At 30.6% G+C, this 13,305-nt stretch overlaps 1 protein-coding gene across 1 annotated transcript; it reads right to left on the reverse strand.

Moving 5' to 3' along the window:
• Window positions 1-320: 320 nt before the first annotated feature.
• On the reverse strand, window positions 321-4,664 carry LOC133669609 (signal recognition particle subunit SRP54 2-like). The gene is made up of 9 exons (XM_062089813.1): window positions 4,261-4,664; window positions 4,078-4,177; window positions 3,821-3,974; window positions 3,587-3,737; window positions 3,352-3,500; window positions 3,162-3,262; window positions 2,891-3,048; window positions 940-1,054; window positions 321-818 (listed from the first exon to the last, which is right to left on the reverse strand). The coding sequence occupies exons 1-9, from the start codon at window positions 4,489-4,491 to the stop codon at window positions 490-492; spliced, it is 1,488 nt and encodes a 495-aa protein (XP_061945797.1). The 5' UTR covers window positions 4,492-4,664; the 3' UTR covers window positions 321-489.
• Between the last annotated feature and the right edge of the window lie 8,641 nt (window positions 4,665-13,305).

Raw genomic sequence — 13,305 nt, forward strand, 5'->3', positions numbered from 1 at the left:
GCATTTGACCATGTTCACAGGCCAGGAAAGATGCCTTAGTCCCCCATTAGTGATTAAACCAACATATATTGGGCGAAGAAGTCGTGCATAGATCGCAGGCAAATTTTAAGTGTCCAATGCAATATTCTCAACAACATTTCTGCTATAACGGTGAATTACGTAATTTTTGTACTTAATGACGTAAAACCAACTTTTTTTTTCACAGCTTCATGACCTAAAACCCTTTTTTTTCACATTTTTTGGTGCCCAAAGAAAAAAGATAAATCCAGTTATTGCTACAAGACGGCCTCTGTAGTCTGTACCAGCAGGGGGGGGGGGGATCTGGGAATTGAATCAAATGCATTGATCCTTTAAGAACAAGTATCCACAAAGTTTTGTTGAAGCATCGACTTGCATATATTAAACACTCCACGCAGCTTACCATCCTCCTGACAGACATAGGTTATTGTCATGGGAATTCATTTCATTTAGTTGTTGGCAATCACACGTTTACTTGTCCCCGCCTCCAAACATGCCCATCATGTCTTTTGCTGATCCCATTTGCTTCATTAAGTTTTGCAAGCCACCCATGCCACCAATCTGCTTCAGCATCTGTGGAGGGAGGACTTTGCTCATGTGCTGTGCATTCATGTTTCTAGACAGGGAACTCATCTCACCCTTCTTAGGAATCTTAAGCCCCTTCATTTTGCTCCAGACTTTAGCAAGTCGCTTGTACTCTTCCAACATTTCCATTACATCTCTAATTGGACGGCCAGCACCCCGTGCTATCCTCATCATACGTGAGTCATTCATGAGCTTTGGATTTGAACTATCCAACTCTGCATCACAAATAGATATCAGCAAAAGTACCAAATAACTTCATTCAAGAAAGTATGTTTTGTATATCCATGAGGCAATGCAATGCTCTAAATGTAAATTTGTCAAGTAGCACTCACTCACCTTCATTAGTCATTGAATCCATCATGGTCATGTATCGCTTAATCTTAGCCTGGCTTTCCTTTTCATGACCTTTTGGCATTAATTCAGCACTAAACCCAGGAAGCATTGAAAATACCTACAGAAGGTGACCCGATAGTATTAAAGTGAAAGTCACAACCCAAAATAGGGAAGGGGGAGAAAGGTGATGGGACAATAAATAAATAAAAAATTCAGTCAAGATGGAAACAGTGAAATCAATACTCTTGAGATTTCATTACCTAAGTCGAGGCCATAGTCTACTACTTCCTTTGCCAAATTCATAACATTTCAGTAAATAGAAAATTCACAAAAAATCTATAAATGTTAATCGGTGACAGATTGTAAGCTATCTTAGTCTACCATACTTTCTCAGTTATCTTTTCCGTGTCTGCCATACTTCCTCACTCATCTTCTCCTTTCTCTCTCATAGGCATTATTGTCCTCCCTCATAATTTCTGTCATTTTTCATCTTGTTCACTTTCCAAGGTATTCTTGACAAAAGGTATTCTTGTAGGTATTCTTGTTAAACAAGATGTTAAAATATGCTGACAACAAATTAATTGGACCTGTATCTAAGCTAGGCAAAATATTTGAAATGACCATATGAATCGCTATGATGTTAAAATATGTGTTAGATTCTGGTACAACTCGTATCATCTTGAGAACCATCTGTTATGAAATACGAGGGTGTTGATGTGCATCATGGTGACCAGAGACAAACGAAGGGAAAAGCTCGCTTATTAATGGTGGGTTCATCTTATTGACTTCTGATAGATCTCTTTTCAGTCTACTCCAATTCTCATATTCTAAATGCAGGAGATTGTAACGCAAAAAAGTCAAAAATGATAAAAGTATCTGATCACAATCCATATTTTACAGTTGCATTAACCTTTTATTAAAAGTGCCTTCCAATTTTTATTTAAGTTAAATTGACAAAGGTGGGACTCAAACTTGAGACCTCACCCTACCTGCTTGTGCAGGAATACCACTAAGCTACAAGCTCACAGGTTAACCTTTTATTTTATTTCATTTATTCTTATAAGTAATTAGTGATCCACAAAATTTGAATTTTCCGGTGCAATGAATTAGGTGACCAGGTAACCCTTAGGACCATCCTAGGCAAGGAAATATTCATGTCACTTTCGCTTTTCATTTGAAATTTAAGAGCCAATTAACAGCCAATACTATTGACTATGAGTTTCTCTAACAGCACCAGTTCCTTCAAAATTAAATGAATTAAGCATCCATAATTATTCCTGTTGAAATTGTTGTGTGAGGTAAAATCCTAACAAGCTCTGATAAGCAATCACGAGTATCCAACTTACAAATTCCTTAGATTAATACATATATAAATTCAGAAGGTATTTGCAGATTCACTCAGGAGCGACTTCAAGGTTTAATTTGACATAGGAAAAATGATCCATATTCCCAGGAAACTTATCATCTCTCTTCCTCATTTGAATGGTAAGCAGATGAAATTAGGGAGGTTAAACAGTTTTTCCACCTAAGCCTATCACTAAATAAACAAATTATATGCCTTGTACTTCCATTCTGTATCAACTGCCAATGCCATCAATTCCTCATCAAGAGGAAAGAAAAAAAACTCATGTTTTACTAAAGCTTTGCATGATAATTAGCAACTATCTGCATGCTGAAACAACAAAAAGCTAAGAAGAAGAAGATAGAAAATCCATGTTTAGGAATTAATAAAAGATCACGGAAACTCTCTCCAAAGATGTTGATTTTCTCTAAACATATGCAGTGCCAATAGGTATGCAACTGTCTATAAACTAGCACACTTATTATCAGTCACAAGGAAGTTCTGATCAAAATTATTATTTTTTTCCCTACCATACACACACATTTGAGATGAATACTTGAAGTAGAACACTCTCTAACAGAGATTCAATAAACAAAATAGTGAGTAGAGAACCTGGCCAATGGGACCCATTTTTAGTAGATTCTGGAATTGCTCATACATAATCCTTAAGGTAAAGTTCCCTTCTGACAGCTTTTGTAGAAGCTCGGGCTGCTGATCCATGGGAACAACCTCATGAATTTTGTCCATGAATCCAGACCAGTCACCCATGCCTAATTGGAAGATCATAATAATGTGAACACTACGGGCGTCAAAAACAATCATACAAATTTCAGAGGTAAGTAGAACATCAAAGCAAAGGTGTCAAACTGAAAGAAGTGGATACCTAAAAGGCGACTAACAAAAGGTTTAACATCAAAGACTTCGAACTCATCCATATGCTCTCCAGTACCAATAAAAATGACAGGACTCTTAGTTGCGGCAACTCTGCACATGGTTTGTAAACCAGAAATCAATATAAATGCCTTAAGCAAGAGGAAGTTTTGGTACACTAGAACAACTGCCAGATTACTCACGCACTAAGCGCACCACCACCCTTTGCATGACCATCCATTTTAGTAATAATCACAGCTCCAACTGCAACCATTTGCTTAAAAGCTTGAGCTTGATCAAATGCAGCTTGACCAATACTGCTATCCATAACAAATATAATAAGATCCGGTTTCTGGAAGGCAGGGAATGAAACGGGATCAAATTTCAGTGCAATAACAATCAATAACATGCAAAACAACTAATAAGAGAATAACAGACAGTTGCTTCTGAAACTTGACGCATTTCTTCAAAAAGTGCAGCTTCCTGTTTATGCCGTCCACTTGTATCAACAATTATAAGATCACAATTTTCCTTCTTAAATGTTTCTACACCTTCCTCAGCTATTTTTACAGGATCCGATTCCGTATAGCTGTATCAACAACAAGAAGTCAATGATTGATCGCATTACAGAAAACCCATTTTTTTATTCTCCTCCATTTAAAAATCACTTACCTTCCATAAAATGGAATTTTAGCTTTAGTTGCATTCTGCTTTAACTGATCAAATGCACCAGCTCTAAACGTATCAGCGCAAACGAGGGCAGGTTTCCATCCTTTTTTCTGATGATAATAAGCGTATTTTGTACATGTAGTCGTTTTTCCAGACCCTAAACAATTAAATTCCATTAGATGTTTTCTCTAAATAAATATCATAAATCCAAGAGCACAGAAATTGAAATGAAAGTTTTATTATTATCTAAAATAAATTACCTTGTAAACCTACAAACATAACAACACTAGTTTTCCCCTTCTTTGGGGTAAATGAGGGCTTCCCTGGGTCCAAAATCTTGCAGAGCTCATTAAATATCGCCTAAAAATATTGAACTCGTTAAATTTAAAGTAAAATAAAATTGTGTTTATTTTTTGAAAAATAATAAAATAAAAGATAATTACTTGTTGGATGATTCTGCGCTTGTTGTGACCGGCAGCGAGATCGTCGAGATTGACGATTTTCTTGATATTAGTTTGCATGTCACGAACAAGCTTGAATTGGACATCGGATTGAAGAAGCGCGCGAGTGATCTCGTTCAAGCAGTCGTTTAATGCTTTCTCGTCGATGATTGTTGCATTGCTCATTTGCTGGATTGCTCGGGATATGCTCCCTCCTAACTGCGCCAACACCATTTTTGCTTTCTTTTTTCAGTTCCACAGGTTCAATTTTTTTTATTGGAGGAGACGGATGGGATGATTTTGGAGATTAGGGTTTCTCTTTGGTGAATTTCAGAGAAAGCAAGAGGGATGGATGGAAAGAGTGAATTTGTTTGGGTTTTTTTTTCTGTCTTAATGAAAAGACGAGGTTGTACAGTAATATATTAATGAATTGATTTGAAGAAAAAACAAAATGAAAAATACGGTATCACCGTGAAGTCGTGAACAGTGAACACTTCAACTTACTTTTCATTTTCTTATTTTTTTAAATTATTTTAATTTGTTAATATTAAAAATAAATTTTAAAAAATAAAAAAATATATTATTTTAATATATTTTCAAATAAAAAATATTTTAAAAAATAATTTATATCACACTCTCAAATATCCTAGATCTAATTCGAGCAATACAATAACTCATAACCCACTTAAAATTTTAAAAAAATTGATATTATTTTAAATTTATTTGAATTAATCTATTTACAGTGTATTTGTTTTTTATTTAAAAATTATTTTTATGATTTTTTATTATATTAATGTAAAAAATAATTTTTTAAAAATAAAAATTTTATATGATTTAATATATTTTTAAATAAAAATATATATTAAAAAATAATTACTACTATAATCTATAATCTAGAATATAGCTTGATATTTTGTAGCTGACAAGGTCTTGAGGAGTAATGCATAGACTCAGTTTTTATAGCAATATAAAGTTTTGTTCCACGGTGTAAATTATGTTTTTTAAAATTTTAAAATAAGTTTTGTTAAAAAATTATTTTTTATATATATTTTTAAATTATTTTGATGTATTAATTTTAAAAAATAAAAAAATATTATTTTAATATATTTATAAATTAAAAATATATTAAACCATAATCGATATTACAAACCCAAACAAATTATCTTCATCTGACTTTCCTATAGGAAGATCGACGAAGTGTTTATTGAATCGGACGGTGACTGGCATTTGGGATTGAAAAATGAGTGCGCTCGCGTCAAGACTCCTCGGGGATTTGCTCAAAAATCAGTGTTTGTATCCATGCTAGAAATTTTCTATCAAAAAGTTTGTATTATCAGTATACGGGCATTTGAGTGCCTCTCTTCGGTGGTTTTCTTGTATTTTGTAATAAAAGAAGGAAATATATTTTGTGCGTAAATGATTTAAAAATTGTTAGGGAATGTAATGAAAATTGTATTTTAAAAAAATTAATTTTTTTATTAAAATTTAATATAATTTATATATTTTGGATCATTTTAATGTGCTGATGTTAAAAATAATTTTTAAAATATAAAAAAAAATCATTAATATGCATTTCGACACAAAAAATTATTTAAAAAGTAATCTATTTTTTATCTAATCATAAGAATCTCCTATATTTCTCTACATTTTTAATTGTTTCCATGATATTCTTTTGTGAGACCCATTTCCCTAATATATTTCTGTTTCTATGATATTCTTTTGTGAGACCCATTTCCCTAATATATTTCTCTTCAAGTTGTTATATCCATGTTAATATGATTAGATTTTTCATTCTACATAATTCAATCTAATTTTTTCACAAAAACAAAAAAAGTAAATCCAGATTCTTAGAAATTTCAATTGTTGAGTAATTTTTTACAAGTGTTTTTATTAAGGATGATTATTTTCGGTTCGATTCAGGTTTTATAAAAAAAAATCAAATAGAATTTTTTTAAAAAAAACCCTAAACCAGTTTTGCTTGGTTTTTTCAGTTTGGCTTGGTTTTTTTATTTGGCTCAGTTTTGGCTTATTTTTTGGTTTGGGTTCGGTTCGGTTCGATTCTTTCGGTTTCAAGCTTATAAAACTGAAACCAAACCGAATCGGTCGGTTTTTAAAAAATTTTAATTGGTTTAATTGATTTTTTTTATAATTTAATTTTTTTAATTATTTTTTTCTGATTTTCTTAATTTAATCATTTTTTTCAGTATTTTTACTCGTTCCTACCCCTAGTTTTCATCGACAAAAAGTGTTACCGTGCTCGAACCATGGAGTGATAATGTAATTTGCCCAAATAATAACAAAAGCTGGCTTGTTAAAATGAAAAAAAGGTACAAAAACTCATGTAAGCTCAGTTTTGTCCACTTTATTGCAAGCCAGACAAATCGGCACCTCTAATTTAAAAAGGTGAGAAAATAATTATTTTTACAAAATTGATAATTTTAAATACAAAAAAGCTGGATTTTTTTTGTATAGTTTTATAGATGTGTACCGATTTCTCAATAAAATCTTTTATCTCATTTGTCAAAAAAATCCATACAAGAATTCATAGCAATCTATTTCGAAACCTTTTTTTTTTCATCTTCTTTTCATGCATTTTTTTAATATTATTTTCATTTCATGTTATTAATTTTACCAAACTTGGTCAAATACGACCTACATGGGATTACAAATTGGATACTTGTTAGCTTTCAAAATTAAAAGCACTATTGATAAACATTTGAAAACATAAACACTTGAATAGAAAGGATGGAGGTACGTATATCTAAATAGAAAAAAAAAACTAGATAATTGGCCTGTGAGTTCGGTCAAATTTTTTTTAAATATGAAAATTATATTAAAGTATTACTACTATTTTTTTAGTTGAAAAAAAATTAGATCATGTGAGGTTGACATGATGTAACCTAATTGATTTTATAAATTCAAAAGCAACCCAAATAACTTGTAAAAACATAGTTTGACTCCAAAAAAAATTAAATATGATATCTTTTTTTTAAAATTAAAATAACAATATATTGGATTGACTTTGATCAACCCGGGTTAACATGTTAAATTCATGACCCGGGTTATGAGACTATAAAAAAAAACCATAGAAAACAAGTCAAAATAAATTATAAAACCTAATTTCAAATCAGCCAAATATTAAAGAATAAAATTAAAAAAAAAAATCTAAAAAATTGGTCTGAGTTAGCATATCAAACTTATAACTCATGTTATAAGACCAGGATAACCCCGTAGAAAGAAAATCAAAACAAATTATGAATTTCAATTCTCAATCAGCTCGGTGTTGGAGGACGAGGCTGAAAAAATCAATTAAAAAAAATATATAAAAAAAACCTCAGTCAATCTGCTAGATCCATGACCCGGGTCATGAAACTGAGATAATCTCATAAAAAAATAATTTGATTTAACTCGAAATAACTTGCCAAATATGTGACTTTAATTATGACACTGAGATAACCTTATAAAGCGTAAATCAAAATAAATTATGAAGTTCAATTCCCGATTGATCTTGTCGGACCAATGTTGAACTATGAAATTTGTAGAAATTTTAATTAAAAAATGACATGAAAAATTAGCCAAGTTAATATGGGTTAACTTGTTAAGCATTATTCTTGGATCATGAGATCGGGATAAACTTATAAAAATCAAATTGAAATAAATCATGAAGCCTATTTCTCAATCAAACATAATATTAAATGATGAAAATAGGAAAAAATTAATTAAAAAAATTGAGTCAACTGGATTAACCTGTCAAACCTACAACTCAAGTTATGAGATAGGAACAACCCAATGAAAAGCAAATCAAATGTTAAAGGACATAAAACCAAGATAACCTCCTAGAAAAAAAATGTTTAATTTTACTAGGGTTAAAATACCAAAGCTTGCGACCCTGATTACAAACCAAGATATCCCTAGAAAAAACAAATAAAAACATATTATAAAACTTAATTCACAATCGACTTAATATTAAATGATAAAATTGGAGGAAAAAACAATTAAAAAAACACAAAAAAAAAACTAAGTCAACTATGGTTAGCTCATTAAGCACTATTTTATGGGCCATGAAACTAAAATAACCTAATAAAAAACAAATAAAATAAATCATGAAACCTAATTTCCAACTAACTCAATATTAAATGATGAAATTGAAAAAAAAAGTTAAATAAAAAGAAAGAACCTAGCCAAACCATTATAAGTGTCATAAGAGTGGGATAACCAAATAAAATACAAATCTAATATTAAAAGATAAAATTTTAATAAATAATAATTAAAAAAATCAAAGAAGAAAAAAAAGGTGGATGTTTTATTAAAGCCATAACAAAACACATGGAGGAAGTACTTTCCCTAAATGTTTTCGTGTATTATTAATAACTAGATAGCTAGTCCGCCTTATACTGCGGGTCGGACCAAATTTTTTCCAAAGTTAAAATAGGATATTCAAGCGACGATAATCCGAGACAACCCAAGTTAAATCTACTAAAACGCGGCCCGAGATATGAGATCGAAACAACCTATATAGAGGAAAGCAGAAAGAAATTGTAAAACTCAAAGCCTAATAATCTAATGTCAAAGATGAAAACAAAAGAAAAAAAACAAAAAAAACATAACATTGGGTAAGAAAACTTGAGTAAACTCCGGTTAACATGACAAACCCAATACTCACGAAATGGGATCAGGACAAAAAAAAACAAGAATTTCAAAACAAGGACCTAATACAAAGACCAAAGTTCAATAAAAAAACATATAAAAAAACCCAAGCTAACCCGGGTTAAATTTACTAACCCGCCCTCAAAACAACAAAACGAAACGAAAAGTGAAATAATGACAAAGCTCAATGGTAAATAATATAATGCAAAATGATGAAATTGAAAAAAATATCCTAGAAAAATCAAGGAAAATTTTTTTGATTCGATCTGGGTTAACTCGACTAACTCGCCACTCGCGACATGGGATCGAGATAAAAAAAAATTACATTTTCAACAAAAGGACCTAACAAAAAAAACCAAAGTCAAATAAAAAGACATTGAGAAAAAAATACAAGCTAACCCCTGGGTTAACCTAACCAACCCGCTCTCAGAATAACCAAACATAAAAAAAAGTGGAAAAATGACAAAGCTTAATGACAAATAATTTAATGCAAAATGATGAAATTGAAAAAAAATCCTAGAAAAATCAAGGAATTTTTTTATTCAACCTGGGTTAATTCAACTAACTCACCACTCGTGACATGAGATCATAATTAAAAAAATTAGACTTACAAAAGAAGAACCTAGCAAAAAAAAAAACTAAAGTCAAATAAAAAAATATTAAGAAAGAAAATGCAAGTTAATCCCCGAGTTAACCTAATCAACCCGCCATCTGAATAACCAAACATAAAGAAAAGTGAAAAAATGATAAATCTTAAGAACAAATAACTTAATGCAAAATGATGGAATAGAAAAAAAAATCTTAAAAAAATTAAGGAAATTTTTTTTTATTAAACTTGGATTAATTCGACTAACCTACCACTTACGACATGGGATTGAGATAAAAAGAAATTAGACTTCCAAAAAAAAAACCTAGCAAAAAAAAAACCAAAATCAAATAAAAAAACATCGAGAAAGAAAATGCAAGCTAACCCCTGGGTTAACCTAACTAACTCACCCTCGGAATAACCAAACATAAAGAAAAGTGAAAAAAATAACAAAACTCAAGGATAAATAATTTATTGCAAAATGATAAAATTGAAAAAAAATGTCATAAAAAAACTAAGAAAAAAAATCAAAGTTAAATAAAAAACATTGAGAAATAAAATGTAAATTAACTCGGGCTAACTTGACCAACTCACGTTCGAGATAACAAAAAACAAAGCAAAAAATCACATAGCTCAGGGGTCAATAATTTAATGCTAGATGATGAAATTGTTTAAAAAATAAATTTCATAAAAAAAACATCAAGGAGAGAGAATCTGAATCAACCATGGTTAACTTAACTAATCTATAAACGGGATATCAAATCGAGATAACTCAACAAAAAGAAAAATTAAACAAAGAATGAAGGTAAGAGCCTAATAACCAAAAGTCAAATGATGAATTTGAAAAGAAAATCAATCTTCAATAAAGGACCTTAAAAAAAGCGAACTTATATCGGACCTGATCACGAGGCTAGGATTGCCCTGTTGGAAGGCGATCATTAAAAAATAACAAAGTAAAATATCCACCCCAAAAACAATTTAAAACCTAAACAATTGAGACCATATATGGTATAAAAATGAAATGAAAGGAAATAATTAGGGGTTAAATTAAAAAACAAAATAAACTAAAAAAAGATTAAAAAATAATTGAAAAAATAAGAACCAAAATTGAATAAAAAACCTATGAAATTCAATGATATGGGACAAAATCAAGAATAAGATAAGAATATAACAATCAAAAGAATAAGGACCAAAATTGAAATAAAAAAAATACAATAAAATGGTAGGGGATAAAATTGCTAAAACATAATAATCAAGCAAATATATAAAACACATAAATAAAGCAATCAAAAGCAGAGAGACCAAATTAGATTAAAAAAAACTCAGATGGAATAAAATGTCAAGGGACAAAATTGAAAAAAAAAAACTAAACTTCAAAAATCATCAAAAGCAAAATAAATATTAATCAAAAGAAAGATGGCCAAAATCGATAAAATTATAAACCAGAGGACACTATTGCTTTCTGGAAAGGTAGCATAAATTTTAAAAGTATGAGACAGAAAAGAGAGAGGAGAGAAAAACTTCATTGCAGCTCAGCCGAACCTCCTCTGTGAGCACACGTTATGGTGCTAAAAAGAGGATGACTCCTCACTCTCAACACCGCCAGGGATGAAGGATTTTGATAATCAGACAGCCCCGCACGCACTGGCTGAATGACATAGGGGTTGTCACGTGCTAAAGCCTGAGCAACTTTTTTTAATAATATTTATTACTAAAAATTACCGAACAACCCCTAACCTTATTTTTTTTCGAATTCTAAGGGTAATTTCACCATTTAATTTTTTAAAATAATTAAAAAGACCAAGAAGCCCCTTTGTGCATGTTCACTTTTATTTTCTCCTAAACATATGACCGTAACTTAATGTGCATTTTTTTCAAAGACCAAAGAGAAATTTTTTTCTTTTAATAAAAAAGGTGTCCCAACCAATTTATCCCTAGTTAATTTTACAATGACCAATGTATCATCTGAAAAAAATAATTCTACCTTCAATTGCAAGTTTCATCGATTTTTTTTTGTTAAAGGTAAAAACATAATTTCGTTATTCCAGTAAACGATGAGATGTATCTATGGCTACAGTATTTTACTAATGCCTTTTAGTTTTTTTTTTGTAATAATAAAACCATACACCGTCAATTAAAATAAGATGAAATATTGTTACACACTTGACACTCATGTTATCATGTGTTTTAATTTAACAACCATCTCATCATGCACTTGGTGAAACACAATACAAACATTAAACTGGAGAAAAAAAATAAAAGCTTACACACTCTAACAGGAAAAAAATAAAATAAAATACATTTAAATAGAATAAAATAAAAAAATTTTACATGCCAAATGTATAATAATCTCAAAATAAAATTCCAATGGATAAAAAAAAAGTTTTGTTGTCTAACAAATAAAAATTGTGAGGCTAATGCATAAAGTTTATTTTTGTTTTGCAAAAACTATTTTTTTGAAAAATAAGTTATTTTTGTGTTTATAAAATTAAAAAAAAACATTTCACTTAAGCAAATTTGATGTTCCATTAGTGGTTTTTGGATGATTATAATAAAATGAGAAATTGTTGTGACATTCATGATAAAGGTGATGGTGATGGCGATGGTTATGGTGGTAGCTTTAATGATGGTTATGGCGGTGTTATTTATAATAGTGATTATTGTTGCAGCGTGCGCGGCATCGAACGACGACTCTGCCTCCTGAGAGTGTTGAAAAGGAGATTTGAGTATAATCATAAAATTATGATTATGAGTTTAGAAATCGCCACGTAGTAGTATAATTGCTAAAAAACCTACGGTATGCGAGACTCTGGATAAGAGACTAATTGTGAATGGAAAAGATGCATCACCTTCAGTGCACTCTATCTAAGGTAAGCTGCATTATTCTTTGATTATTTTTCTAGACCGTGTTTTTATCCGTTGGTCTTTTTCTAAGGTTCGAGGTAGATTTTTATTCGTAAAGAAGTGTCTACCTTATTGAGTTAAATCTTGATCTTTCTAATGTCCAGATTTTAGCATCATGTTTCTTGCCTAAACATAACTAATTCTTAATGTTTCAAACAAAATAATTGCTATGAGTTTTTTGTATATTGGTCATACCCTAATGGATAATCATAAACTGATTATGATATCAATTTTGCATTTTTAAAATAATATAAGAATGACTTTGTCTCTCTTTAGAAAATATACATGAAAAAACTTTTAGGATTTGGCCATATGCATGAAAATAAAAATATTTTTCATGTGTTTTTTGACATACATTTTGATTTTTAAAAATTTTTTTTTGAAGAAAATAAGTTATTTTTAATACCAGGTTTGTATCTTACAGTGTAAGTTTATAGCCCGATATTATGTAAAATTGTTATAAAAACATGTAGGGAACCTACAAATATTTTTAAAATGCCCTTTGAAAATTTTGTAGTTTTTTTATAAATATTTTAATAATATTTTATTATTAAATATATTGGGCTAGACTTGGCTCACCATTCGGGTTGGGCTAGAATGGGTCCAGCCCGACTCAGTCGAGTTGGGCCAACTAGTAACCCAACATCCTTTCTATCTCTTTTTATAGGGCTGAACTCAGCCCAGCCATTTAGGCGGGGTTAGGACGGGTCCAGCCCAACTTAGTCGGGATGGGCTGACTGTTGGCCCAACATATCTTTCCTTTTTTTTTGTTTTTTTAGGTAGGCTAATACAGGTTCACCCGGCTCACATGGTCGTTGGCCTAACCTAGCAACCTTGTGAATTAATTATGCTGCATGCAGTATGAATTATCGTTGTGCATGTAACAACCGTGATTGTTGTGGGGAAGATGG

This window comes from Populus nigra, chromosome 1 (genome assembly GCF_951802175.1).
Source record: "Populus nigra chromosome 1, ddPopNigr1.1, whole genome shotgun sequence".
NCBI lineage: Eukaryota > Viridiplantae > Streptophyta > Magnoliopsida > Malpighiales > Salicaceae > Populus > Populus nigra.